General features: G+C 40.5%; 1 protein-coding gene across 1 annotated transcript in view; it reads right to left on the bottom strand.

Moving 5' to 3' along the window:
• LOC109919979 (centrosomal protein of 152 kDa) overlaps positions 1-26,045 on the bottom strand; it is a 55,862-nt gene that overhangs the window by 13,596 nt on the left and 16,221 nt on the right. Inside the window, exons 5-15 of the mRNA XM_048615730.1 lie at positions 19,310-19,481; positions 13,866-14,006; positions 12,987-13,126; positions 8,902-9,102; positions 8,360-8,507; positions 7,908-7,999; positions 6,245-6,408; positions 3,761-3,971; positions 920-1,048; positions 678-808; positions 357-480 (exon numbers count right to left, since the gene is read on the bottom strand). Coding sequence (XP_048471687.1) covers positions 357-480; positions 678-808; positions 920-1,048; positions 3,761-3,971; positions 6,245-6,408; positions 7,908-7,999; positions 8,360-8,507; positions 8,902-9,102; positions 12,987-13,126; positions 13,866-14,006; positions 19,310-19,481 — 1,653 coding nt within the window. The remainder of the gene's footprint in view (positions 1-356; positions 481-677; positions 809-919; positions 1,049-3,760; positions 3,972-6,244; positions 6,409-7,907; positions 8,000-8,359; positions 8,508-8,901; positions 9,103-12,986; positions 13,127-13,865; positions 14,007-19,309; positions 19,482-26,045) is intronic.

Below are 26,045 nucleotides of genomic sequence, written 5' to 3'. Positions count from 1 at the left end.
ACTCTGTTTTCTCCTCCACAGATGCTGCCAGTCCTGCTGAGCTTTTCCAGCAACTTTGTTTTTGTTCCTGATTTACAGCATCTGCAGTCCTTTTGATTTTTATTAGGGAACAACATGCGTCTCTTTTGATCGAGCACTTCGGTTTCTTGGTTAAAATCATCTATCATTTTATAAGGTACATTTCCCTATATTGAGAGTGCATATGAATGCAACTGAAGTGTTACTGTAGCTATATTAGCAGTTAGTAATTTCTACTAGTCAACACTGTGTATAAAAGTGAACAGACATTTGATCAAATCTGAATTGAAATTAGGCAAAGACTTTACAGAGTTAATACTATCACAAACTCACTTTACTTGCATGATCTGCTGTTTATAGAACTGAGTCAGCTGCGTTTTCTCCAATTCATGCTGTTCCTGCAACTCCTGCTGAAGTCGACACTTGGAATCCTCATGATGCTGCTGATGAATTCGCTGACATCTGCAATGTTACATTAGTAAAAAAAGATAATTCTTTGTCCTACTTACAAAACAAAGATTTTAATGCATTTAACTCTTGCACAAATTATCTTATGTACTTTTGTAACTAATTCTGAAGTTCAAATGAGCATGAGAGGCTGAATCAACATACACAAATATTTTTGCCTACTTTGTTCAACTAATGGCTGTACATTGTACCTGTCAATTGCCTCTTGCTTATCCTGGTCAAAGTCCTGAATCATCTGTCGCATCTCATTATACAATTCCTGGTTTGCTTCTTTAAATTGCTTTTCACTATCAATTAATTTTTCAATCTGCTGCTGTTTATCCTACAGAAGAAGACAGTGGTTTCTGCTTTAAAGAAGGATTAAATCAAGAAATGCAATAGTTTAGCTGCACATCCATTGAAAATTTGTACTGAGCTGCAATTCTGTTTTCACCTCAATTTCTTTGCGTAGAGCCTGGTTCTCACATCGCAACTTGTCAACTTCTTCTTGAAGGGCCTTTTCAGAGGTGGATGAGCAGGGTCCTACAGCTTCCAGTTGCTTTTCCAATGTGCTGGCTCGTACCTGAATGCATACAAATAAGTTCAGTTTTATAGCTTTGAGTATTCTAATAGCAGCTGATTTGGTGAATACAAAAAGACTTAATCTACTCATTAACATTTCACAGACATGCGTCCATTCTATATTCCATCATCAATGGCTAGCTGATGTTACACAATCATGAGACAAAAAGTGACAGATTGAACTTCTGCTATTGTAAACATTCCCCATCGCCAAAAACAAAATATATCTGAAACTAAAAGTTATAGAAAAAACCACCTAAAATTCAAGAATGCTACACAGCAAAATTAAGAAAAATAACTCAAAGAGTCATCAGGAATCAATTTTTTAACATGTGTAGCACATGTGAAGTACAAATAGCTATCTCTTTCTCTTAGCAGTCCCTGGAACTGGGCTCAAGAATAACTGCTTGTGGAGTTCAAATTCATAATCTGCAGAATCTGCCACAAGTGGTGGCAGTGCCTGGAGGATCAGGTAGATGAGTTGTTACAAGATTTCACCTATATTGACAAAGACTCTTGGTGCGTTCCAGAATGAACCTGCTCCATCTTGATCAGTTACAAGTTAGGGACTCCCATGAGTCAGAAAGGATGTTTGACTTCTTGGGGTATTCTTTGAGAACATCTCTAAAGTATTGCTAACATCTGCATGGGAGTCGCCTGCCACACCAGAATTCATAAGTTGCGTCAGGAGTCTGAAGTAAGGCATGCGAATCAAACGTGCAAAAAACCCAACATGCCTCTAGACTCAAAGAAAATCCCAAAACACTAAAAAAAGTATCCAATAGACAGCGAGGTCAGGAAGACCTTTCTAAAAAGGTGTAGCGAAAGTTGGAATGCAGAAGGATTTAAAGAAGGACTAACAGAGTGTAGGGCCATGATGGTCAGAAAGGCATTTTTGTCTTGTCCAAAGTGCTCAAGAAAATTGCAGTGCCAGAGGGACAAGTTCATAGAGAAGTTTGTGGACAGGTATTTTAAAATTTACCACAATGGAGAACCAATAGACATGTGACAACAATAAAAATAACCAAGCTTAGTGAGACAGGAATGGGCAAAAGTTTGAATAAGTTGAAATTTATAAAGGATGAAGATTGTAGTAAGCAAGGAGTCTCAACATGTTACAATTTTGCAAGCACTGAATGTTTGAACATGGTCAGTATAATATAGTGAAATTTGGCAGTATACATTAATTATAGTAGGACGCTGGGGAATATTGCCAAACAGAGAGATCTAGAGGTATAGGTGCATAGTTCCTCGAGAGGGGAAAGATTTGGAAAGGACCCGAGGGGTAACTTTTTCACAGAGGGTGGTGCATCTATGGAATGAGCTGCCAGAGGAAGTCATGGAGGCAGGTACAATTTAAATTTTGTAAAGGCATCTGGATGGGTATATGAATGGGTTTAGAGAGATATGGGTCAAATGCTGGCAAATGGAACTAGGTCAGATTGGGATATCTGGTCAGCACAGTTGAATTGGACTGAAGGGTCTGTTTCTATGTTGAATGACTGACTCGTGGGCTGAGTGGTTCACTGTCTGGGCGAGCATTTAAATCGCCCATTCCAGTGGCATCAAGGACATCTATTCGATTCAAAGTACTAATGGCAACAAACATTCAATGATTATAAGACATTAAATTTGGTTAACTCAGTAACATTTTTGTAATATCTGGCTTCTTGAACTGCTGCAGTCAATTTGTCCTAGACAGACCCACAATGCCATTAGGAGGGAGTTGCAGAATTTTGATTCAGTGATACTGAAGCATCAGTGATATATTTCCAAGTCAGTTTGGGGAGTGGCATGGAGGGAAATTGCAGGTGGTAGCAGTCCCATGTAGCTGCTGCCCACATCCTTCTAGATGGTAATGGTTATTGGTTTAGATGGTGCTGTCTAAGGAGCTTTATGAATTTCTGCAGTGCATCTTATAGATGACACATGAGCACTGGTGATGCACAGAGTGGATGTTTGTGGATGTGGTGTCAAATCAAGTGAGCTACTTTGTTCCGGATATGTCAAGCTTCGCGAGTTGGGAGCTGTACGCATTCAGGTAAGTGCTGTTTGATATAATCAGGCAGCTCATGCTTACAGAAGTCAAAACAATGAGAAATGTCAAATGTGAATTTAAGATTGGTCAGCACCAGCTGTATACTCCAGAAAGAGCTAAGAATGAATCTTAGCGATAGTAGGAACTGCAGATGCTGGAGAATCTGAGATAACAAGGTGTACAGCTGGATGAACACAGCAGGCCAAGCAGCATCAGAGGAGCAGGAAGGCTGACGAATCTTAAATTGCTTCTAAATATATCTATAGGGTTCGTGATGTTGTTCATTTATGCTTGCTAGAAGCTAAAATATATTTATATGCAGGACACGGTCTTCTGAAAACAGGACAAATACATCCAGGCTTTGGGTATTTCATTAACATTGAAACTTAACCAGACTCCTTGGAAACTTCAATACTAAATGTGACAAAGACACTAAATCCATCAAGGACATCTATTCAATTCAAAGTACTAATGGCAACAAACATTCAATGATTATAAGACATTAAATTTGGTTAACTCAGTAACATTTTTGTAATATCTGGAGGATTGAAGCATTAAATTTTGCTCATAATGATGTTATAAGTAGGTCAATGGAATAAGGTGCACACATGTTCATTTTTAATACTTTTTAACCAAATGTTATACTTTGAGAAAAGAATCAATCATACAACCGACCTCATGGCTTCTTGCCATTTTTTCAGCATTTTGCAACTGCTCCTTAATCTCAGCTATTTGCTTTTGACTTTCTTTACTTTCATGCTGAAGCTGAGTCACTTGATGACGTTTTGTTCTGATGCTGCTGAGTGCTCGCTCCAGTTCAGACTTCAGTTCCATTATTATCTCATCCTTAGACAACACCTTGTCAGAGCAACCTTGCTGTATTGAGCTTAGAGAAGCGGTACAAGCAGAGAAGAAAGGGTAAATTTAAAAAACACCACTTGGGTATCTTGCTTAGCCTTGACCGAAACGCTCATAGCCAAAATCTATCCTGAAGACTTGTACATTTGTCTTATTATTTATCTCAGTCTTGGCTGAAAATACCTCCACAATACCTACTAGAACACAAGTAACCCACCATAAAGTAGAAGATCTGTTTTAAACATGGTGATCCTCACTTTTGCAAGCTAACAGCGAATACTGCCCGTTAATGACTTACTATCACGCTGCCCATTTAGTGCAAGCCCGAGTACAAAGAGTAAGGTGCAAAGTTTGATAACCGCCATTCCTGTTTCCAGGGGCTATGGTTTGCAATAAGCCCATACTTGATACTTCCAATGCTGCCAGCACTCCAAGACTTTGTCTGCTTTTGTGACGTCTACATCCAGCCAACACTAAATACAGTGACAATTGGCTGCATGCCTCAGCAGATGACCCCCACTTGAGAGGTTGGCATCCCCTAAAGAGACGACGGATTCTGGTTGCAGCAGATACTATTACAGTCAGTGTAAGAAAAGCCAAGCAGGATGAAGAGTGTATGGTCCAAGATTTTCTGATGTTTCCCTGAGCTTTAGCAGACAGGAGGGGATCCATTAGGGGGCCAGAAGACTCAAGATAATTCTGCAAAGGCACTGGGGCCAGAAAGCCATGGCAATTGATGCTAGGGTTGAGCTTCAAAAAAACTTGATGCAGTACCATAAAAGGCTTTATAATTTCATCACGAGTTGTGAATGCCAACAAAAACATCTGCAAATGCTACTTTCCTCTAAGTGTACAACAGGCATCCAATATTGCACATCTGCAGCACATTTCCATTGTTTACTAACAAAAATCATGAGTCACACCTTATATTCATAGCTTTATTTCAGCTACTATAGATAGAAATATTGCAAGCTTACACTACACTGTGCAACTTTCACACGTTGCCACACTTAACAATGATAGCCATGTGATCCAAAGAAATGGACTGCACAACGCTCACTGATAAAGAATCCTCTCCTACAGGGAAATATGGCAAATAACAAGCAGCAGAATCTCATCAACAAAAGAGAAACGCGTAGTTTACCCCAACAGAGGAGGGTTTATTTTAAACCATCACTGGAATGACCACTATGGAGCTAGTGCCAAAGAAGGAGGGAGCTCTGCAACCAAAAACGGTAATTTTTTTAAAAAACACTAGTGGTTCTTCTTACATCCTACTACTTTTTATTTATTTAAAACAAAAAGCTTTGTTCATTGGATGCATCTGTCATTCATAATCCATCCCTAACTGCCTTTCAGAAGTTGATGATGGGCTAACTCTGGGAAGAAGCAACAATCCATGCTGTTTAGACACAGTGCTGATCATTAGGGAGTTCCCAAAGTTTAACTCAGCATTGATGAAAAAGATGTACCACACTTCCAGATCAAAATAAACAGGATTTGGATGGGAAATTTGCAAGTAGGGCAGTTCACATATGCACTGACATGTCCTTCTAGGTGCCACTGTTGAAAAATCCTTGGCAACTTGTTGTAGTGTATATTGTAGATGTTACACACCACAGTCACAATGCTCCACTGAAGTGGAATGTTGAAGGTGGTGGATGAAATGTCTATCAAGCCAACTGGACAATGTAGTGTTGTTGGAATTCTCATCCAGTCAAATGGAGAGCACTGCAGTACACTCATGATGTGCATTTTATATGTGGTTAAAAGACTTTGAGAATTACTTGCTGCAGAATACCTAGCTTTTGGTCCAGTCCTGTAGTAGGCTAGTGACGGCCTCTAGGATGCTGTGCGCGTAGGCGATTCAGAGCTCGTAATTCTGTTTGCATACTAAGTAGAGGTGATGAGATTCTTGTTAGAGATGGTCATTCATGCCATGGAAATGCTAAACAATGTTATTTGCCACGTATCAGCCCAGACCTGAAAGTCGTCCGGTTTTTGTCACATACGAATTTAGCCAAATGGAGCATTTCACTGATTGTAAAAGGTGACAACATGACGACTTGAAAATACAGGCTAATATGTCAAACTAAATTCATGATAAATGCATCTCAAAAAATAGTGGAGAGCCAAATTCAGTAAACATCACATCATAACACTCCATAGCATAATAAATCCATAAGTTTAAAAAAATCTAAGCATTTTGCACGATACCATGTGGAAACAGATTAAAAAAGGATGAAAGACTGCAACTAGCACTTCACAATTCTATAACTGCACATTAATTTCAGATTCTACCTTTGGAACCTGGGCATTTTCCACTTCCCATTCTTGATACCAAGATCCATATAGGAATCTGATAATGGAAGTTCTAATTCTTCTGCCATATCTTTAGTAAGAACGCTAATCTTAGTGGCAGATTCATAAAAAGTAATCTGTTCCTTCAAGTCAGCCAGTTCTTCCTAAACAAATGAAAATAAAAGTTATGATTTCAATTCACACAAATTTAAAGGGACAAAACACTCATTACTTTCCAAGAGCTAATTTGGGCACAATGGAAGGACACAAGTCCAAAAGTAGGGAGAAGTAAATTTGGCAAGTTTCAACACAAGAACATAAACAGTATAAATCACATCTCAAGTGGTTATTATTTTAAAATTGCTGTAAACAAGAATGGTGTGTTCCTGTCGAAGTAGAGTCCTTATATTTCAGTTTGAATATTCAAATAGATAGAAAATCAAATCGATTCCACTGATGTAAAAAGCTTACTCTCACTCAATAATATCAACTCAGGAATTCTAGAAAACGTCAAATCGTACATCATTATTGTATCATAATACTTGTACATGATAAACTAGAGTCCATTGGAATCAGGGAGAAAATTCCCCACTGGTTGGGGTCACATCTACCTTAAAGGAAGATGGCTGTGACTGTTAGGGGTCAGTTATCTCAGCTCCAGGATATCACTCAGGCTAGATAGTATCTAATTCAAGTTGTTCAGTGGTGGTATTACACACCTCTCAAGCAGGTGGGACTTGAACTCAGACTTCTTGGGCTCAGAGGTAGGGACCTGCTCAAGAACACTTCATCTCTCAGTGTAGATATAACATCTCTGAATAGTTGATCTGGAAAATCACACCCCAATCACTCAGAGTAATGCCCTTGGTCCAAACACCTTCAGCTGCTTCAATGACCTTCCCCAATCATAAAAAGACTATAGTTGGGATGTTGACTGTGGATTGCACAAAATGCTCAGCACTATTTATAACTCCTTACATACTGATGCAGTCCGTGTCCACAGCCTCAAGATCTGGACATTACCTAGGCTTTGGCTGCCAAATGGCAAATAACATTCACACCATACATGCCAGGCAAAGACCACCTCCAACAAGAGAAAATCTAACTATCACTCCGAAATTCAATGGCAATAATGTTGCTGAATACTCACTGTCAATATTCTGGAGGTTACCAATGACCAGAACTAGACTAGCCATATAAATACAGAAGCTAAAAGAGCAGCTCAGAGGCTAGGAACTGAGGAAGTTCTGAGGAAGGGTCACCGGACCAGAAACGTTAACGCTGATGTTTTCTTCACAGATGCTGCCAGAACTGATGAGCTTTTCCAGCAACTTCTGTTATTGTTCCTGATTTACAGCATCTGCAGTTCTTTCGGTTTTTACCATCTAGAAGGACACTGGTGGTAGATACTACATCTTGCAAATTCCTCTCTGAGCCAATCACCATCCTGGTTTAGAAATATATCATTTCTTTATTGACACTGTGTCAAAATCCTGAAGTCCCTCAGTAACAGCACTGTGGTGTAACTGTATCAAATGACCTAGTAGTTCAAGAAGGCATGGTACATTCATCCTCTCAAGTCATTTAGGGATCAGCAAGAAATGGTGGCCCAGCCAGCAACACCCGCACCCATGAACAAATATAAAAACAAAATAGTGACAACCTGTAAAGCTTTGTTCATGCTATCACTTATGTTCTTGGCAGACTGAACTTGCTGAACTTGGATCCGAAGCTGAGCGATCTCCTGCACTGAACCTGGAACATATGTGCAACATAGTTTACAGTGCCGGAATTTAACATTAAACCAGTATTAACTCGATCATGAGTTGGAGACTGTGTTCTACAAGATTAAAGGTCCACTTGAGTGTTTGCGCTTTGGAAGGCTTAGCTGTCCCAAACAAATTCCACACCACTTCTGGGTCAAAAACAGCAATACTGTGACAACGAAACTATTACAAAGTCTCTGTAAAACATGGTGACTAAAGAAATGTGACATGGTTATAGATAAGAATAATCAAAAATTGTGGTTGACAGAAAGTAAATACATTCACAAAAGATTACTCTGCAGTTTTGATGCTGCATTTGTTTAATTATGTTGTTTCATGGGTTCCTAACCTGTTTGCAATAAATCTCTGCACTGCTGCTGACTTGCTTCTAAACTTCGAGTCAGTCCATTAATTATTTCTGCTTTCTCCAACTTTGCTGCTTCTTGTTGCCTTTCCAACTGTTTGACTTGTTCCTGAAGTTGCTTACAATTCTCTTGCTGACAGAAGTCAATAAAGAGAAAAAGGAAGTTTAATCATCATTTAACATTTTGAACTTAGCAAGTGACTCTCAAACATAGATGACTGTAAGCACAGCACACACAAAATTCATTTTGCAAGATCATTTTTTTTTAAAAATGATGTGGTATTTAGAAGATGTACACAAACATCTCATTATGTTTCAGTTGACATAATTCAGGCTTACTTTCCTTTTTATTGTGTCCCAGAACCTACATTGAAAAACATTCCCTTTTATTGCTCGATCCAATCGTATGTCTATGTTATTTGAAAGAATATATTTTTAAACAGGTAATTATTTTTATCAGGCAAACTTGTACAATAATTGCAGCAGTGCAGTACAAAACTTCACAAACAAATGGGTTAACTTCTAACCTGTTCTTCCAAAGCAATGCTTGTTGCATCAAGTGTCTGCTGCATGACCAAGGTCGATTCCTCATGTTTCTGCTTGAGTGCATAAATGACACTTTCATGCTGCTCTTTGACACGAGTGAGAGATTCTGAGCGACTGAGCTCAGACAGCTGTTGTTGCATACTTTCCATGGCTGCCTCAGCAATCTTCTGGTTCTTCATCGCCTGCAGTGAAATCCCAGCAACATGTATAATTGAGCAGAATATAAAATAATGATTCAGATTCAAAAGCATGAATTCCATTAGGACAATATAGGCAGAGGATTTTACACATTGTTGCTGTTATTCAAGGATAGTACGGTACGGTCCTCTGGGGAAGTACAAATTTACCTCTTCCGCCAATCTCGAAGAGGATACAGGCAGTCAAAATGTGATTCAAATCTTCTAGCAACGACAATCAAGTATGGTCACAGTAAAGGCTGATGCCTGACAGTTCATTACGTTTATGAAGGAGCAAATAAAGTACATCAAACTTGAATGAGAACAAGTCACAGGAAACCAAATCAAGAGTTTATGCCTTTCCAGGTAACGGTCCAAAAAAATTGTTTTACATGCAATACTGTGATTCTTTCCCCCCCCAAAGAGGTTAGTAGTAGTAAATATTTGCAATCTTATAAAGTATTTCGACTATATAAATGTAAATAGAATGGAACAGTGAATTAAGGATTTACAGTTCCAGAATCTTAACTTAGCTCAGCCCCGTTGGGTGCCTGCCACTTATAAATGGGCCAATGTAGAATGTGGTTTATATATCTCAAACTAATTTCTAGCAAGAATAGGATCATATCATAAAAATTGCTGTCTTTAGCAATTTCACTCAAAGGCCTGAAAGTGATAAGTTGGCAATGAAAGCAAATAAATAAATGTCTTACTGGTGCAATAGAACTGGTAGCCAGAGATTGAGCTGTGGCAGAAGATGGGACAAAGTAGAGGAGACTTTCCTCGGAATCTAGTAACGTGTGCCACACTAATACTGGATGCCAGAAATGAAAATGTACTGACTCCCAGCACTAACAACCATCACCCAACAGAATAAAACAAAGGAAAGTTAAATCTTGAGGACTGTGAACAAAGATAAAACAAAAAAGAGACCATATACATTTCACCTTAAATACTAACAATGGCCTGTATTTTGCCAAAGCAACAATAGTGCTATCAGTATTTGCCATCATTCCTCAAAGACTGATAGCAATCTCTGTATCCAAGTGCAGAAATCCAGAAGTTGCTGTCTGTAATACCATACTTCTCCACAAACTGTGCAGTTGAACTTCATGAAGTGCACAATCAACTGTGACAAGAATCAATAAGAGCCTCTCTTTTCAGGTCAGAATGTCTGTTAAATTCCCTGAAAGTCTTTTTGGAAGATATGTACCTGGGTTTCTAAAACCATCCAGACTGCTGAACAACTGTTCCAGCCCTGTGAAACCAATCCTTTACAAGGGAACGTCAATCATTTTCATCATACAGTTAAAAAATGTAATTTTTAAAAACTAACTTTTTTCAAGCTTGATTTTTCAGCTTGAATAAATTTCACGTTCTAATCATTATTTTGTTCTCTAAAATAATTATTAGAAAAGTAGAGATTAGTCTGTCATGTGAGACTAAATCAAAGCTTTTGGCTGCTTAGGCAGATTGACAACACCACTTTTTGGGTGTCAGGTATGCTGTATTGTGAATTAAGCACCAAGTCATGTCAAGAAAGTAGCCATCAATACCAGAGAGATCATTAGATCTCCATTGGCAGATAAACAGTAATTGCTGTGACATTGCAGTCAGCAGCAAAGCAAAGGTTGTTATTATGTTTAAACTGCGAATTTTATTGTTATGTAGTTGAAAGCAGCAATTGGAACAGCAATGAGATTAACATCTGCTTTTTGAACAATACCATAGGATATTTAGCATCCACATGAAAAGCTTAATATTATTTCTAAAGACAAATTTAGACAACAGTTCATTGCATCATTACGTGCACAAATCTCAGAGTGGGGCTTGAATGCATAAATAACATTAGCTTCACTCTGTTGACAGCATTCACACAATATAACCACACCACCATTTTGCACATTTTAGCTGTGCAGACAGCACACACAATCATATTTGAACAACTACATAATTAAACTTATGAAAAACTGCATGATTCTATCATTACATAAAATCAAGTGTACAAAATCACATATTCCTTTAACATCAGAGAGAATTTCCTCATTCAGTGCCCAGACATACTTGATCATCTAAGTTTAGCAAATGTCAAAAGGGAAGTGGTGAGACAGAATACCTGTAAGAGAACAACTGGAGTTCATAAAAGGAAACCAATTAGGATGATTCTTTTAGTCACGGGTCAAGCTTCTCACTTTACCATAATTCTCTCATGTCTAGACATCCTCCGTAAATCTCAAATTCGAGAACTGGAGGATAGCGAATGCAGTACCATTATAGGGATAAACTAGGGAATTACGAGTCAGTGACTAATGTCAGAGGTAGGAAAATTAATGGAAAAGAATTGAGGGATTGGATTAATTTCCACTTGGAAAGATAAGGTTAATCAGGAATAGTCAGAATGGCTTTGTCATGGGGGGTGGGGGGGAAAAGAGATCATGTCTGGTAGATATAATTGAGTTTTTCAAGGAGGTGATTAGCTGTGTGGTTGAGAGTAGTGCAGCGCATGCATCTACACTGACTTTTAGTAAGGCTTTTGACAAAGTGTCGCAAGGGACACTGGTCAAGGCGGTAAGGCCTCAGGAGGATCCAGGGCAACTTGACAAACTGGATCCAAAAAGTGACTCAGTTGCAGAAGACAGAAGATGACAGTTAAAGGTTGTTTTTGTTATTGGAAGCTTGTGTCCAGTGTCATACTGCAAGGTTTAGTGTTAGATCCCTTGCTGTTTGTAGCATAAATTAGTGAACTAGACATGAATGTAGGAGGTTTGACCAGCAAGCTCAAAGATCCTACCATAAATTGGCAGTGTGGTAAATAGCGAGGAGGAAAGACAGGCTGATCAGTTGGGCAGAAGAATGGCAAATGGAATTTAATCCTGAAAAAAAAAAAGAGGAGAGATGATGCATTTTGGGCGGTTTAATAAGGCATGGGAGCACACAATGAATGGCAAGGCCCTACGAAATTCAGAGAAACCTTGGTTTGCACGTCCACAGATTCTTGAAGGCAACAAGACAGATCGATAAAAGTGGTTAAGGCAGCATATGGGATACTTGCCTTTATTGGTGAAGGCATTACATACAACAGCAGGGACCTTAAGGTAGATCTGTACAAGGTAGAGTTAGGCCACAGCTGGAGTATTGTTTGCAGTTCAAGTTGCTACACTGAAGGATGTGATTGCACTAGAGAAGGTGCAGAGGCAACTCACCGGGATATTGCTGGGCTGGACCATTCCGGCTATGGAGAGACTAGATAGATTGGGGTTATTTTAATTAGAGCAGAGAATGCACATTCGCACCTTATGGAGCACAAAATTATGAGGCACGTGGATAGGGTACATAGGAAAAAACGTTTCCCTACAATAGACTGATCAATACCAGGGGGCACAGATTTAAGTAAAGAGGGTGTTGGCTATCTGCAATTCCTGGCCAGAAAGGGTGGCAGAGGCAGGAACCGTTACATTTAAGTTGTATTTAGATGATCACTTGAAGCACCATAGGATACAAGGCTATGGACCATATGCTGGAAAATGAGACTAGAGTGGATAGGTGCTTGGTGACTGGTGCAGACACGATGGGCAGATGGACCTCCTTCCGTGTTGTAAAACTCTAACTCCAGTTTCTGGGGATAAAGATTAAAACACACAAACCAAAGTTTTGTGCTAAATTATTTGACAACGGAGTCCCATTATCTTGAGGAGTCAGAAATGTTCTTTACACATCAAAACCTTGCTTTAATTCCTTTTTAAAGAAATGTAAAATTGGCAAAACGTGAACGTTCAATCACTATTTAGTTAACCTGATTTGAATTCTGCATTAGTGTTTAATTTATTGCAGTTAAGCACAAGGACGTACAGAGTTGCAGATATAGAGAAAACAAAATTCTTTGTACTTGCCTCTTCCTCACTGGCACTCAAGTCTTGAACTCTGGAGTCCAATGCTTTAATTTGGCCTTCCAGCTGAACTTCATGTTCTTTTGCATCTTGAAGTAACTTCTGCAACTCCTGACAACTAATAGCTACACCATCTTTTTCACCTGTAAGACACCAGACAGTTTAGTGAAAAGTGGTTTACTTCCTTTCCATTTACATTACAATTTGCAGTATTAGTGGCATATTCACCTCAAATAGTAACACAGCAAACAGACTGGCAGCTAAACCCCATGGTTCAATTACATAAGCTATGCACTTCAGTGTCATATTGCAGAAGTGTTGCATTACAGTAGCTGTTTTAACGAATGGAATATTATAACGATGCTCCACCTATTCGGGTGAAAAATAGCTTCCATACTCAAAGTTAAATATTTCTCCCTGTGTCCTGGCCAACAGTCACCCCTCAACCAAACCACTGAATAATAAAATTACATGATACTAATCTTGTTTACAAAACCTTAAAAAATGGTTGGTGCTTTTGCCTACACTTCCAAAACAACAGTGCTAATACTTCACAAGTAGTTAGTCAACTGTAAGTTTTTGGCTGTCCTATGCCTTGCACATAGAAGTTCTGTTTCGCTCGTGTCTCCACATAAAATAATGGACTGTTCGTGGGATATTCTCTTTAACCCCTTTAACTAACCTGCACATTTACAGTAATATTACCAAATTGATAGCATCTAAATGTTTCTAGCTGCTAAATGATTTATGTAAATATTCTGTACTTCCTTGAGATTAACACTATTAAGAGAATATTACCAATTAAACAAGAATGCCTATCATTTAAATGGAATAGTAACAGTATACCTTACACCTCCTGAGATTTAGACACTGTTACATTACCTTTTGTCATTGCAAGCTGGTGATTCAAATATCTGATCTCACGGGCAAACTCTTCCTGTTTGTGCTGCATTTCCTCTAAGTGCCTTCCCCGTGCATTGTAAAGTATCTGTAACTGTGCAAACTGATGTGCTTCTGTAGAAGCTGTAGAACAAAGATAACATTCAATTAAAAAGGAGCAAGATAGTAAAGCAAAAGTTTTTTGAAAATGAATTTATTGCAAAAAAAGGCTCATGTAAAACAATAATAAAAATATCTTCATTAATAACAACACAATATATCAAAGACAACAAGGTGCAGGGCTGGATGAACACAGCAGGCCAAGCAGCATCACAGGAGCAGAGAGGCTGACGTTTCGGGCCTAGACCCTTCATCAGAAAAGGGGGAGGGGAAGGGGGTTCTGAAATAAATAGGGAGAGAGTGGGAGGCGGATAGAAGATGGATAGACGAGAGGATAGGTGGAGAGGAAACAGACAGGTCAAAGAGGCGGGGATGGGGCCAGTAAAGGTGAGTGTAGGTGGGGAGTTAGGGAGGGGATAGGTCAGTCCAGGGAGGACGGACAGGTCAAGGGGGCGGGATGAGGTTAGTCGGTAGGAGATGGAGGTGCGGCTTGAGGTGGGAGGAGGGGATAGGTGGGAGGAAGAACAGGTTAGGGAGGCGGGGACGAGCTGGACTGGTTTTGGGATGCGGTGGGGGGTGGAGGGGAGATTTTGAAGCTAGTGAAATCCACATTGATACCATTGGGCTGCAGGGTTCCCAAGCGGAATACGAGTTGCTGTTCCTGCAACCTTCGGGTGGCATCGTTGTGGCACTGCAGGAGGCCCAGGATGGACATGTCGTCTGAGGAATGGGAGGGGGAGTTGAAATGGTTCGCAACTGGGAGGTGCAGTTGTCTATTGCGAACCCAGCGTAGGTGTTCTGCAAAGCGGTCCCCGAGCCTCTGCTTGGTTTCCCCAATGTAGAGGATGCCACACCGGGTACAGCGGATGCAGTATACCACATTGGCAGATGTGCAGGTGAACATCTGCTTGATGTGGAAAGTCTTCTTGAGGCCTGGGATGGGGGAGGAGGGAGGAGGTATGGGGCAGGTGTAGCACTTCCTGCGGTTGCAGGGAAAAGTGCCGGGTGTGGTGGAGCTGGAGGGGAGTGTGGAGCGGACAAGGGAGTCACGGAGAGAGTGGTCCCTCTGGAAAGCAGATAAGGGTGGGGAGGGAAAGATGGGTTTGGTGGTGGGGTCGGATTGCAGATGGCGGAAGTGTCGGAGGATGATGCGTTGAATCCGGAGGTTGGTGGGGTGGTATGTGTGAGGATGAGGGGGATTCTTTTTTGGTTTTTATTGCATGGACGGGGTGTGAGGGATGAGTTGCGGGAGATGTGGGAGACACAGTTGAGGGCGTTCTCAACCACTGTGGGGGGGGGGAAAGAGTTACGGTCCTTGAAAAACCCCTCCGCTCCAATCCCAACCTCACCATAAAACCTGCGGACAAGGGAGGCGCAGTTGGACTATGATGCGCTGACCTCTACATCGCTGAGGCCAGACGCCAACTCTCCGACACCTCCTCCTACCGCCCCCTTGATCATGACCCCACCCCCGAGCACCAAACCATCATCTCCCAAACCATCCACAACCTCATCACCTCAGGTGACCTCCCACCCACAGCCTCCAACCTTATCGTTCCCCAACCTCGCACTGCCCGCTTCTATCTCCTTCCCAAAATCCACAAACTTGAATGCCCTGGTCGACCCACTGTCTCCACCTGCTCCTGCCCCACCGAACTGATCTCCAACTATCTGGACTCCATTTTCTCCCCCTTGGTCCAGGAACTCCCTACCTATGTCCGTGACACCACCCACGCCCTACATCTCCTCCAGAACTTCCAATTCCCCGGTCCCCAACACCTCATCTTTACCATGGACGTCCAGTCCCTCTACACCTGCATTCCCCATGCAGATGGCCTAAAGGCCCTCCGCTTCTTCCTGTCCCACAGGCCCGACCAGTCCCCCTCCACTGACACCCTCATCCGCTTAGCCGAACTCGTCCTCACCCTCAACAACTTCTCTTTCAATTCCTCCCACTTCCTACAGACAAAGGGGGTGGCCATGGGTACCCGCATGGGCCCAAGCTACGGCTGCCTCTTTGTAGGTTACGTGGAACAATCCCTCTTCCGTACCTACACCGGCCCTAAACCCCACTTCTTCCTCCGTTACATTGATGACTGTATCGGTGCCGCCTCGTGCTCCCACGAGGAGCTCGAACAGTTCATCTACTTCACTAACACCTTCCACCCCAACCTTAAGTTTACCTAGACCATCTCTAGCACCTCTCCCCTTTCTGGACCTCTGTCTCCATAATCGGGCAACCAGCTAGAAACCAATATTCATTTCAAGCCCACCAACTCCCACAGCTACCTAGAATACTCCTCCTCCCACCCACCTTCCTGCAAAAATGCTATCCCCTATTCCCAATTCCTTCGCCTCCGCTGCATCTGCTCCCAGGATGAGGCATTCCACTCCCGTACATCTCAGTTGTCCTCGTTTTTCAAGGACCGTAACTTCCCCCCCCAGTGGTCGAGAACGCCCCCAACAGTGTCTCCCACATCTCCCGCAACTCATCCCTCACACCCCGTCCACGCAATAAAAACCAAAAAAGAATCCCCCTCGTCCTCACGTACCACCCCACCAACCTCCGGATCCAACGCATCATCCTCCGACACTTCCGCCATCTGCAATCCGACCCCACCACCAAAGACATCTTTCCCTCCCCACCCTTATCTGCTTTCCGGAGGGACAACTCTCTCCGTGACTCCCTTGTCCGCTCCACACTCCCCTCCAGCTCCACCACACCCGGCACTTTTCCCTGCAACCGCAGGAAGTGCTACACCTGCCCCCATACCTCCTCCCTCACCCCCATCCCAGGCCCCAAGAAGACTTTCCACATCAAGCAGATGTTCACCTGCACATCTGCTGTACCCGGTGTGGCTTCCTCTACATCGGGGAAACCAAGCAGAGGCTCGGGGACTGCTTTGCGAAATACCTACGCTCAGTTCGCAATAAACAACTGCACCTCCCAGTCGCGAACCATTTCAACTCCCCCTCCCATTCCTCAGACGACATGTCCATCCTGGGCCTCCTGCAGTGCCACAACGATGCCACCCGAAGGTTGCAGGAACAGCAACTCATATTCCGCTTGGGAACCCTGCAGCCCAATGGTATCAATGTGGATTTCACTAGCTTCAAAATCTCCCCTCCCCCCTACCGCATCCCAAAACCAGTCCCGCTCGTCCCCGCCTCCCTAACCTGTTCTTCCTCCCACCTATCCCCTCCTCCCACCTCAAGTCACACCCCCATCTCCTACCGACTAACCTCATCCCGCCCCCTTGACCTGTCCGTCCTCCCTGGACTGACCTATCCCCTCCCTAACTCCCCATCTACACTCACCTTTACTGGCTCCATCCCCGCCTCTTCGACCTGTCGGTTTCCTCTCCACCTATCCTCTCGTCTATCCATCTTCTATCTGCCTCTCACTCTCTCCCTATTTATTTCAGAACCCCCTTCCCCTCCCCCTCTTCTGATGAAGGGTCTAGGCCCGAAACGTCAGCCTCTCTGCTCCTGTGATGCTGCTTGGCCTGCTGTGTTCATCCAGCCCTGCACCTTGTTGTCTCGGATTCTCCAGCATCTGCAGTTCCTACTATCTCTGATACAATATATCAAACCATTTTTATAGGAAAGTTCACATTTATACGAAATGTCAGTTGCTATGCTGGCCCAAATATTTGTAGGATCATTAGATCTACCTCAGCTGAGATCACCAAAAACACCACAAGGAATAGAACGTGCATGAAAAGAACAACTACCCTAGAAATCTAGCAAACAAACCAGATTTTAATTACATAAAATATTGCAGAAGTAAAATACTATAGTTGCTAGAATGTAAGTTTATAGATAATTTTAACTATCTTCTAAAATTTGCAAATCCGAAATATTCGTTACCCTAACCTGTTTAATACAGGTAATATTCCTATTAAACCAATTAAATCTTAAAAAAAAACAACAATGAAAAGCAAGTCAAGCTTGTCACAATGTAACCTGTATGACTGAAAGGCATCAATAAAGAATAGATTCTCATTAAGAGACTTTTAGAAATTGCTGGAAAAGCTCAGCAGGTCTGGCAGCATCTGTGAAGAAAAATCAGAGTTAATGTTTTGGTTCCAGTGACCCTTCCTCAGAAGGGGGAAGCAACTTCTGTTTTTGTTTGATAAACAGCATCCACAGTTCTTTCAGTTTTCATTGAGACTTAATAGTCAACAAACACACTCTCCAATATGTTAGAGTTCAGTAAATGAGATGAGCTTACCACAGAATATGTTCACACTACAACTAAAATTAGTGCACTACTTGCAGGCCAAGCAACAAGTGAAAGACAGAGTGAAGCAATCTCACAACCAGTAGATCAGATCTAAGATCTGCAGTCCTGCTACATCCAGTCGTGATTAGTAGTGGACAATTAAACAACTCACTGGAGTCAGCCAGAAGTGTGGAGCGGATGATCTACCTTAGCCTCTTCCAATGGTTCCCAGCATCACAGATGCCAGTCTTCAGCCAATTCTACTCACTCCGTGTGATATCAAGAAACAGTTAGCAGTTAGAAACAGCACTAGATACTGCAAAGACTACGAGCCCTGATAACATTCCAGCAACAGAACTGAAGGTGCTTCAGAATTTACTGCAGATCTAGCTAAGCCACCACAACCTGATCAGGGAGGGAGGATTCTAGGAAGAATTGCACTTTAAACAAAATTGCATCTTAATTTTAGCTTCTATCCTAATATGTTTAAAAATCTAAAAAAGAAGTTTTTAAAGAAGGTGAAGGACAAGTCCTTTAACCAGCCAGATTTGCTGTGTGTGAAAACTTGAGTCGATTGGTTGTCAACCCGCTCACTGATACCAGTGCTGCTGAAAACCAAGACAAACATTTAATACAAGGTTTAAACCACCTTTGAAAGCAGAAATTCCCACTACAGATTACTAGCTCTTTGTTAGCAGCTTTCTTTCAGAACAACACTGTGTACCCTGGCTTCATCGCTGACAAAATTCCATCTGACAACAAAAAAAGTGATGTCTCTGATGATGGTGGCGGGTTGAACTGTTCAATGTCCCAATCCACCAAAAGGAAATATATTTGCAAAAGATCTTCACAAAGGCAGCAAAACAGATGGCTTTTGGACATTTGACAAATTGTTTTCTTCTGTTCCCTTCAAGGAGAGTCATAACTAATCTATAAATATTTACCTGTCAACAGCTAAGCAGTTTCTCCCATCCTTTCCTGAACTCATTTGCAAAAACTGAACTGTCAAAATTGGTATATCCTTCAATCCATGATTATAATATGATAAACATGATAATAATTAAATAGCAGAAAACACATGAAATCAGAAGTAACTGCTTACCTTCTCCACTATCCAAGAATTTGCTCTGCATTTGTTCAAACCTGTTGACTAAACTTTTTGCTTCATCTGGGTTAAAAGCCCCGTTAGGTGGATGAACAGCAGGGTAAGGGTTATACTTCACTTTGTATAGTTCCAAGGTTTCGTTAGAAATATTTTCATTTGCAATAAAATACTGTAGAAGGAAAGCAGGGAAAATGACAGTGAAGTATATAACAATTTTCTGTTGTAACCGCTAATACAAATACCAGCCGACAAATTTGACCACGTAGTTCATTAAATAACATTAATAATATGAACAAAATTGAATCCACAAAAGTACTTGGAGAATGCCTGAAGTAACAACAGATGGTCAATTGGCTTGACTCAGAAGATCAACAAACAAAAGAGTAATCATAATTATATTAAAACCAAAGGATGACTTGCCACCCAAATTCCAAAGTAAAAAACTGGTTTGTAGGCACACAGACAACATTATTATTCCAGAATGTGTAGACGGAGGGTGAAACCAGTTTTACTTTTTTCTTAGCTGAGGCATTGGCAGTGAACGTTTACTATTGGTACTTGTAACAAGCAGGATGTACTATAAAGGAAAAATTGGACAGACTTGGCCTGTTTTCACAATTGAAGAGTGACACTGATTCGATTGAAGTTTAAAACATCCTGAATAATCTTGACAAAGTGGACATAGTAATAACATTTACTCTTGTGGGTCAGTCAGAAACAGGGACACTTAAAACTAGGGCTTGCCTTTTTAGGACAGAGATAAGGGGAACTTTATTTCTCCCAAAGGGTTGTTCAATTTTGGAATAATGCCACAGAAGGGTCTAGAGGCAGGGCAATTAAATATTTTTAAAAGGCAGAAGTAGGCAGATTCTTGTTAGCCAATGGAATAAAAAAGGTAAATCGGGAGATAGATGAGTATGTGGAATCTCGAGTACGGTTATGACTCACTGGGACAGAACACTGGAAACTGATCCCCGCTATTCCCGTAATCGTCAAAGATTGCCAAGTTCCCCAATTTAGCAGACTTTCAGACCCATTGATAGAAAACATGGGCCAAGTTTCTGTATTGAACAAGAATGACTATTTATTCCAAGTAATTACACTCCAGTGTAAAGATAAAACAGTTATAAACCATCAGCATATAACATGAATTAAAACCCTAATCTCCTTATAAAGCACACACATACACAGAAAACAAAAAGGTCATATGGCAGAGGGGAGAAACTGGAAAGGCCATTTTTGTTGCAAGATTCTATTACTAAGATTATCTTTATGAATCCTCTGTTGGCCAACACGTTGCCTTCGTCATCTTCCTCCAGAAGCTTCCAGTGGTCGATAAGACACAAGGTGACTGGTTAACTTATAAAAAGTACCTGACCTATAAGTTAAAAGTCCCAGTTTTATCTTTCCCACAACAGTTGTTATAAGTTGGTTTTCTTCAAGTTTACAGTGTATTTTGACTGCAGCAAACAGAGAGCCCACTCCCGAGCTGGGGAAAAACTAAACACTTCTGTCTCTAACTTGTTCCCAACTCCAAGCATTTCAATTATCAGAAAACAAATCACACAGTTGTTGGCAGGCAAAAGGACTCAGTCATCAATAACTGGTCACTTGTCCATAGATGAATCAACTTCTTGTTACCAATAAAATCTGCATCTGTACACCCCTTTGGCTCCAAATCATCTGCTTGTTCAGACAATTGTTCACACAATGCCTACAATGGTTGTCAGGTTACTCACTTTCAGAACAGGCATCCATGCTTTCAAATACTAGTTTTAAAATAGCTCTCTCACTTCAGCCCAGTTTTCTCAACACCACAAAATAAAAAAAGACATGGTCCACATAACATGGACAGATCAGGCAAGATCTTATTGGATGGCAAAATAGGCTGAAGGGCCAAATGGCTTATTTCTGCTCCTAATTTGTATGTTTTTGGGTATGCCACTGTTTGCGCCATGGCCAAAGACACGTGATTGTTAATTCTCAACACAAATACAAGGTGCAGCATAATTTAACATGCATCTTGCATGTTCAGTGGTCTCCAATATCTTTAAACTCGAGATTTTCTTTGAATTTAAATACAATCCAGTATCTACCCATCTAAAAAGAGAAGAATAAATGGTTAAGTTTTGGTGTCAAAGACAGTCACAGAGATGCACAGCATGGAAACAGATCCTTTGGTCCAACTTGCCCATGCCAACCAGATATCTTAAATTAATCTAGTTCCATTTGCTAGCATTTGGCCCATATCCCCTCTAAACCCTTTCTAATCTGATGGGCACAAGATGCCTCTTAAATGTTGTAATCGTACCAGCCTCCACTACTTTCTCTGGCAGCTCATTCCATATAAACACCACCCTGTGTCAAAACAATGACCCTTAGATCCCTTTTAAATATTTCCCCTCTATGCCCTCTACTTTTGGACTCGCCTATCCTAGAAAAAAGGATCATGGCTATTCAACCTATTCATGGCCCTCATGATTTTTATAAATCACTATAAGGTCACCCCTCAGTCTCCGACGCTCCAGGTAAAATAGTCCCAACCTATCCAGCCTCTCCCTATAGCTCAAACCCTCCAACCCTGGCAACATCCTTGTAAATCTTTTCCTAATCCTTTCAAGTCTCACAACATCTTTCCTATACCAGGGAGACCAGAACTGAATGCAATTTTCCAAAAGTGGCCTAACCAATGTACTGTACAGCCACAACATGATCTCCCAACTCCTGCACTCAACGTACTGACCAATAAAGGCAAGCATACCAAACACTTTCTTCACTACCTTATCTACTTGCGACTCCACTTTCAAGGAACCATAACCTGCATCCCAAGGTCTCTGTTTGACAACACTTCCCAGGACCTTACGATTAAGTGTACAAATCCTGCCCGGACTTGCCTTACCAAACCAAAATGCAGCACCTCACATTTATCTAAATTAAACAACATCTGCCACTCCTTGGCCCGTCTGATCAAAGTCTTGTTTTACTGAGGTAACCTTCTTTGCTGTGCAATACACCACTAAATTTGATGTCATCTGCAAACTTATTAACCATACCTCCCATGTTCACACCCAAGTAATTTATATAAATTAATCTAAAATTAAGTACATATGATTATTCATGTTACCCTCTACTGACCAAGTCTCAGCCTACCTACAAGTGCATATTATCTGCCAGTGCCTTGAAGGCTGGTTTGTAGTTAGTGACTGCTGGTCATATACAATCTATCAAATGGGTATCTGAGAGGTGGGTGCAATACTTGGATTTGATAATCTTCATTTGGGAGAGAAATGTGGAGCCAAAATAAGCTTTCACTTTAAAAGCATAGGATGACAGGAGTGGGTATTTTTCTGTTTATGATTCATCAAAAATCACTGTCTTTTGAACTAACTTTGAGCTCACTATCATTTGTATAGCAATTATCTCCATTAAATGATTCCACTGATGAAAACCAACACACTAACACATACTTGAAAGAACTGATTTGAAATAAACGTGACAATTTGTTCCATTGCAACTAGTTTCCAAAAATCGCTTATTGAATTCCTCTGTGCACACCTGAGGAAGTTAGCAGATGTTTTCTGGATGGAACCATTTTTCATCATCTTTGACATTTTCTTTAGACTCTGGAAGTGTTGCAGTTTTATTTGGAGATGCACAGACTCAGTTTCATTTTAAAATATATTTGCAGCACTGATCCTATCTGCTAAATGTCTGTCCTGTTGTTGCAGTTCACAGTTCAGCCTGTTCAGTTTTGATTTTATCTCTGTAATGAATCCAAAGTCGAGCAACCCTGCATTGTCTAACAGCCCACTGCACGTCATACCTTGATTTAACAAACGTGACAATTTCAGGCATCAGATCTAAAAATCTTTGCAGGATCTTCCCTTGACTTAATTAACCCACATCAGCATGGAGGATTACTTCACTGTAGTCAGCAGTGAGTTTGTCAAGTAATGACTTAATAAAGCAGAGCCATTACTATTTCTTTGCTCTAAAAGATTTTGTATAAAATATCAATGATCACAGCCATTTCTTCTTTAATTATTTACCCAGTGAATGATTTGCATTTTGCCAGATGACAAAAGCAAAATAATGCTTCAATGCAGGCCTTCCTTTTTGCTGCTGGTTTAGAAAAAAAAAAGCCTGTTGAGCTTTCAAAATGATCTTCAGCTCGTCAACTTTCTTTACCCAAAGCATGCTCTTCAAGGGAAAATTGAATTTACTGTGCATCATCGTTTAGCGTTGTTCCAAATTTCCCTTAACAATCTGTATATTTTGGTGATATACAAGACATTCATTTCTTCTAGTTGTGAACAGAAATTCTGCGAAGTTGCATATTTTTGTTTGTTTAAGATAGTCCAGGCTCATCGCTGAACATTATTTCTTCATCTTGTTTGTAACGTAACTCTGCCACTGGTCATGCTGCAGGTAGGCCTCTGGATCATCCATATAACTGCTGGCTGTTTTCAAAGTGTGAAGGCACAGGAGGTCACATCTGTTGCATCCAGTACCCTGGTCAGCTTGTGTTGGTTGCATTTGGATGAGGGGCACGGCAACATTCCCTGTAAATTTTCTTTGTTCTACAATGGACCTATCAGGTAAGCACGTGAAAAGGGAAAAAAAAAAAACACAGGTCGAGAGAGAATGGGCAGAGAAGTGGGACTAGCTGAACTGCTTTGCAGAGTCCGGATGAGCTGAATAGTCCCTTAATATTTCTAGTACCGTAACATACTGGCTTCACTCATCATCAGTTCCTAAGATATTTCTTATTCATTTGCCTGGATGCCACCACAAAAAACTTACTTTACCCTGCACTAAAAAGTGAAACTTGTCTCAACAAGCTGGCAATGCCCTTTAACAGCTTGCACTTTTCTTTTGTCACCCAGCTTCCAGCAGCAAAAATAATGGAAACACTTGACGACTGATATTGTGCATGGTGAGATACGTGGGCAAACAGTGAGATCAACTATTTCAGACTCTGCCATCAACCAATTGATCTTGACTTATCTGTTAGAGACCATGGCTGTGTATAATACATAAAAGTAAGCAAGTTAAAAAAAAACTAATGAGAGGTTACAAGAATTATAAATGATTTATAATAAGACCTGGATTGTTGCCAAGTCAGGCTATCAATAGGAAGTTTAAAATAATCACAATAATTAAAAGGGGAGATTACGAAAAAACATTATGGCTTGGTTGGTTAGAATATGGAATTCTCGACAATAAACTGTCTTGAGATAGTCTGTAAAAGGGGAATTACATGATTTTAAAATAGGAATATTAAACTGGCTAGAAAGTGAATAGAAGCATTGGTTTGAATTAGATGTGGTGATTCAATTGGGCCAAACTGTCTAATTCTGCAATTAGACATTCTAGGATTGCTATAATCAGCTGGATACATCACGTGCTAAAAAGTGGACTGGATTTTTTTTTCCCTTTAAAGAACAACATGATTGTTATTTGAAAATTCGAATGATGAAATGACAAAGAACTTTTGTATTAGAATGGCTCAAGTATACTAACATGAAATTATAATTTATATATTTGATTTATAATTTGATCTTAGCACCCATTAGAGGCCCTACCATAATAAATGTTCAAATTGATCTTAAGTTGAGTCCAGTAAATAAATGAGGGCTGAACACAGATAAAGTTTAAATTATTGCATGGAAATGAAAAATATAGCATCTCCAGGAAACAGCGAATTCAGAATGCCCTGTAGAGTGAAAAGTTTTTAATATGCAGTTAGTTATAAAAAGACCAAAAATCAAACTGCAAATGATGCCTTTGTTATACTTATTCCATTGAAAGAATCAAAATTGTGCTCTGTAGCTTAACTTTCACAAACTCTCCCACATCATTTTTGATTTTGAGAATTATATCCATGCTCATGGAATACAAGATTTGTTCATACTCGGGGCATTATACGTTCTCTTCAATCATGCTTCAGCTGTAGAGTCAAAATTTGATTTACACCTCCTGGACAATGAAATTGCAAGCTTTGAGGAACAACTTCCTTCTGCACCTGGGTATCAATTCCATTTTCAAACTCAGTCTTCATGATCTGAATAAAGACTGACTACTAGTGCTGAGTTAATGGCATTGTGTTTTTAAACATTTGCAGTCTTGTGCAGTAAAAAGCTGAATTTAAGAATACCTAAACCAATCTGAAGAAATACAGATATCACAGTTACAATTCAAGTTGTGCAGGAAGCAGGACAGTGCTCTTTCTGCTCCAATTTTATTTGGCAATATTGATAAAGATTTATGAAAACAAATGGTCTGCAATAAATTGCCTATGGTGAGATGTGACTAGACCATGGATACAAATCAAACAGGAACTAATCTAAAAGGCACCAATTAAATTCAACAAGATATGCCAGAGATTATCTACCTGTAAATGTTCTCTTTGGGCCCTTTGATTTGGAGGGTAATCTGGCATTTTCCCCAGCTGCTCACTTTGTCCATTACCATTAGTCAGTCCATTAAATGTAGCCATGTTTGCTTGCAGGTTGAGTGCAAGAATGGTTATATATATGATTCAGACCAGTTGGTAATGGTCTGAATCATATTTTCTCACCTAAAACACCCTCATTTGTGTCCACACTTGCGAATCCATAACAATTGTTTTCTTACATGTATTGATGCTCATTTCGTGATTTTAATTCCATTTGTCAAGAAGTGACTCACTGTCAGGCTGATATTCATGATTTTTCACTTGTTCATCTTCGGC

The sequence above is a fragment of the Rhincodon typus genome, chromosome 33 (assembly GCF_021869965.1).
Source record: "Rhincodon typus isolate 14 chromosome 33, sRhiTyp1.1, whole genome shotgun sequence".
NCBI classification, from domain to species: Eukaryota; Metazoa; Chordata; class Chondrichthyes; order Orectolobiformes; family Rhincodontidae; genus Rhincodon; species Rhincodon typus.
This window is presented reverse-complemented; position numbering and strand designations above follow the sequence as displayed.